The sequence below is a fragment of the Nansenia antarctica genome, assembly GCF_963989245.1.
Source record: "Nansenia antarctica genome assembly, chromosome: 7".
NCBI lineage: Eukaryota > Metazoa > Chordata > Actinopteri > Argentiniformes > Microstomatidae > Nansenia > Nansenia antarctica.
This window is the reverse complement of record NC_137677.1, coordinates 7974848-7977533: the sequence shown is the minus strand read 5'-3', so window position 1 is coordinate 7977533 and position 2686 is coordinate 7974848. Positions and strand designations below refer to the sequence as shown.

The window sequence follows — 2686 nt, the reverse complement described above, 5'->3', positions numbered from 1 at the left end:
CATTCCCGGTTCTGTGGACATGATTCACCACCAAACAACTTGAAGATGAGCTCCTTCTCCACAGCTCCGGGGCTGCCTCCACCTCCACCTCAGCTCCAGCCTACAGCGGCACTCGTGGGTCTTGCTTGGAACGTTTTTAAGACGTAATTCTACTCTTTATGCTTCTCCTAAATGGGCTTGGCAGCCTTCTACAAAAGGCTGTTAGAGGGGGGGGAGGGGGGCGTAGTTACTTCTGTTCAGGCACACCTTGCGGTGGAATTTTGTGCTTTATCTATTCAATCTAAAAGGCCTGATCGAACATTAGCTATGGGCGATAAATCCCAATATTTGAGTGCTGTGTATGTGGTCTACACAAGATAGAGCTATATAATGTGTATAAGTACTTTGTGCCAGGCTGGAAACTCATGTGTGTGTGTGTGTGTGTGTGTGTGTGTGTGTGTGTGTGTGTGTGTGTGTAGAGGGGGGGGGGGATTCAGAGAGAGAGAGAGAGAGAGAGAGAGAGAGAGAGAGAGAGAGGGGACATTTTGCGCATCGCTTCTGCACTACCTAACAATAGAGATGTGAACCTGTTTCCTAAAAATAGACACCAGGATTCCTGCTCAAAGAGATGACTCAGAGGTCAAAGCTGCTTTCAAAAACACTTACTGCCATCTACTGTTGAAGAGGCGATACACACTCGCACTCTCTCACTCTCTCTCTCTCACTCTCTCTCATCTCTCTCTCATCTCTCTCTCATCTCTTCTCTCTTTCTTCTCTCTTCTCTCTCTCTTCTCTCTTTCTGTTTCAACGCCAAAGATAATAGAGAGAAAAGCACTGGACTCCCCTTTTTTCCTTCTTCTATCTTGCACAAACGGCCTCTTGTTGTTATCTTAACATGGCGAGTGTTGTGATAAGGTGGGCAAGATAAGGATCTGGTGGAATTTCTCAGCGGGGTGTGTTTGTTTTTGTTTCGTGGACTGATATAGCGCTGACTGGCAGAGGAACAGCGAGAAGGTAGCTTGAAGAAGGTGCTTTTTGTTTCCCATATACATTTAGATTATATATATATACCTCTACTTATCTAGACGTCTCTTTTTCCCCGTCTTCTCTTAATAACAACATCCCTGCTTTTCTCGTAGACTAAAACCAATTTAAAAAAGCAGCACTAGAGTGTTCACTACGTAAGAGCACACGGCTTTACATCGTGTTACAGCAGGAAGGTGTCTCTCTCTCTCTCTCTCTTTCTGCTCTCTCACTCTCTCTCTTTCTCTCTCTCTCTCTTTTTCTCTCTCTCACTCTCTTTCTCTCTCTCTCTCTTTCTCTTTCTCTCTCTCTCGCTCTCTCTCTCTCTCTCTTTCTCTCTCTCTCAGCCAACCGGGACCGCGGTCCCCTCGTTACCCAACCAGCCTCCTTTCACTTGGGGGTCAAATCCTAACTGGAAAAAACCCGGCATGTCGTAACTCCCGATTGTCGAGAGAAAAAACACCCTCCTTGTGACGTCAAAGCGCGAATCGCGCAATCGAAGCCCTGGTGCAGGGGTCTAAGCTGCGTCTCGTCTAAGCGAGACCTCCGCTCGGATGACGAGCGAGACGAGACTGAACCCTGTCTTGTCTTGACTGTCTTCTAGTTCGCTATATTCCACTTATATTATGACGGGACATTCAGACTCACAGAGACTCACAGGCCGGCCCTGGGGACAGGGGTACGAGGCTCCCGGCTAGGGAGGGCGCACGAAACACACATCCACGACGTGTGTGTGACAGAGCAGGAGAGAGAACAGCAGGAGAGGAAAAGCCAATGAGCAAACGACAGAGACAGAGAGAGAGAGAGAGAGAGAGAGAGAGAGACAGAGAGAGGGAGAGAGAGAGAGAGAGGGAGAGAGAGAGAGAGCGAGATGAGGTCAGAAAGGAGGGAAGAGGGATGGCGGTCCATGACAAAGAGTACACAAGTAATAAAAAGCGTAAATCACAAACAGATAAAACCCCTCCCAAAAAATAAAGAAGTAGATATATATATCTGAAGATTGTATTCCCAAAAAAAAAAGGAAAAAAAAAAGAAAATCAACACTGTACACAACTCTGAGCAGGTGGAATGATGGCAACAGCACCAGAGAGAGAGAGAGAGAGAGAGAGAGGGAGGGAGAGAGAGAGGGAGAAAAGAGAAGGAATCACAGAAGAAAAGAACCAGGTCAAAACAGAAGCATGGCAACTATACGGAAAGGGGGGGGTTGGTTCTAAGGGGTGGGGGGGGGGGGGGTGTCTGGCACGGAGAGAGCAACCACAGCCGCCCGATTCTGCTGATATGCGTTGGAGGTGGGGGGGGGGGGGGGGCTGCGAGGAAGAGGGAGGGAGGGAGAGAAGGAAGGAGGAAAGGAGAGGAAGAGGGTCTTCATCAGCCCCCTAGTCAGACTTGTCCCCGTCCTCCTCCCGGTGGCTGTCGGCGCCCTCGCGGTTGGCCTTCTCCTCCTTGGCCAGCTGGGCCTGCGAGGCCAGGATGCTGCTGAGGGAGAACAGGCCGGAGGAGGAGGTGACGGCCGGCAGGCTGGGCTGGCCGAGGCCCAGGGGCAGCGGGGTCATGGGCAGTGCCAGGCCCTGGAGCTGGGACAACTGGTGAGCCTGGAGCTGCTGCTGCGGACAACACACACGACGCCCACCAGCTCAAACACAGGTAATAATAATAATAATTCATTACATTTATATAGCGCTTT

The 2686-nt window shown here is 50.0% G+C and overlaps 1 protein-coding gene across 1 annotated transcript in view; it reads right to left on the bottom strand.

Annotated features, from left to right (window-relative positions):
- Positions 1-2378: 2378 nt before the first annotated feature.
- tle5 (TLE family member 5, transcriptional modulator) overlaps positions 2379-2686 on the bottom strand; it is a gene marked incomplete at both ends in the record, with an annotated part of 24520 nt that continues 24212 nt past the window's right edge. The window contains one exon of the mRNA XM_080537108.1: positions 2379-2606. Coding sequence (XP_080393234.1) covers positions 2379-2606 — 228 coding nt within the window. The remainder of the gene's footprint in view (positions 2607-2686) is intronic.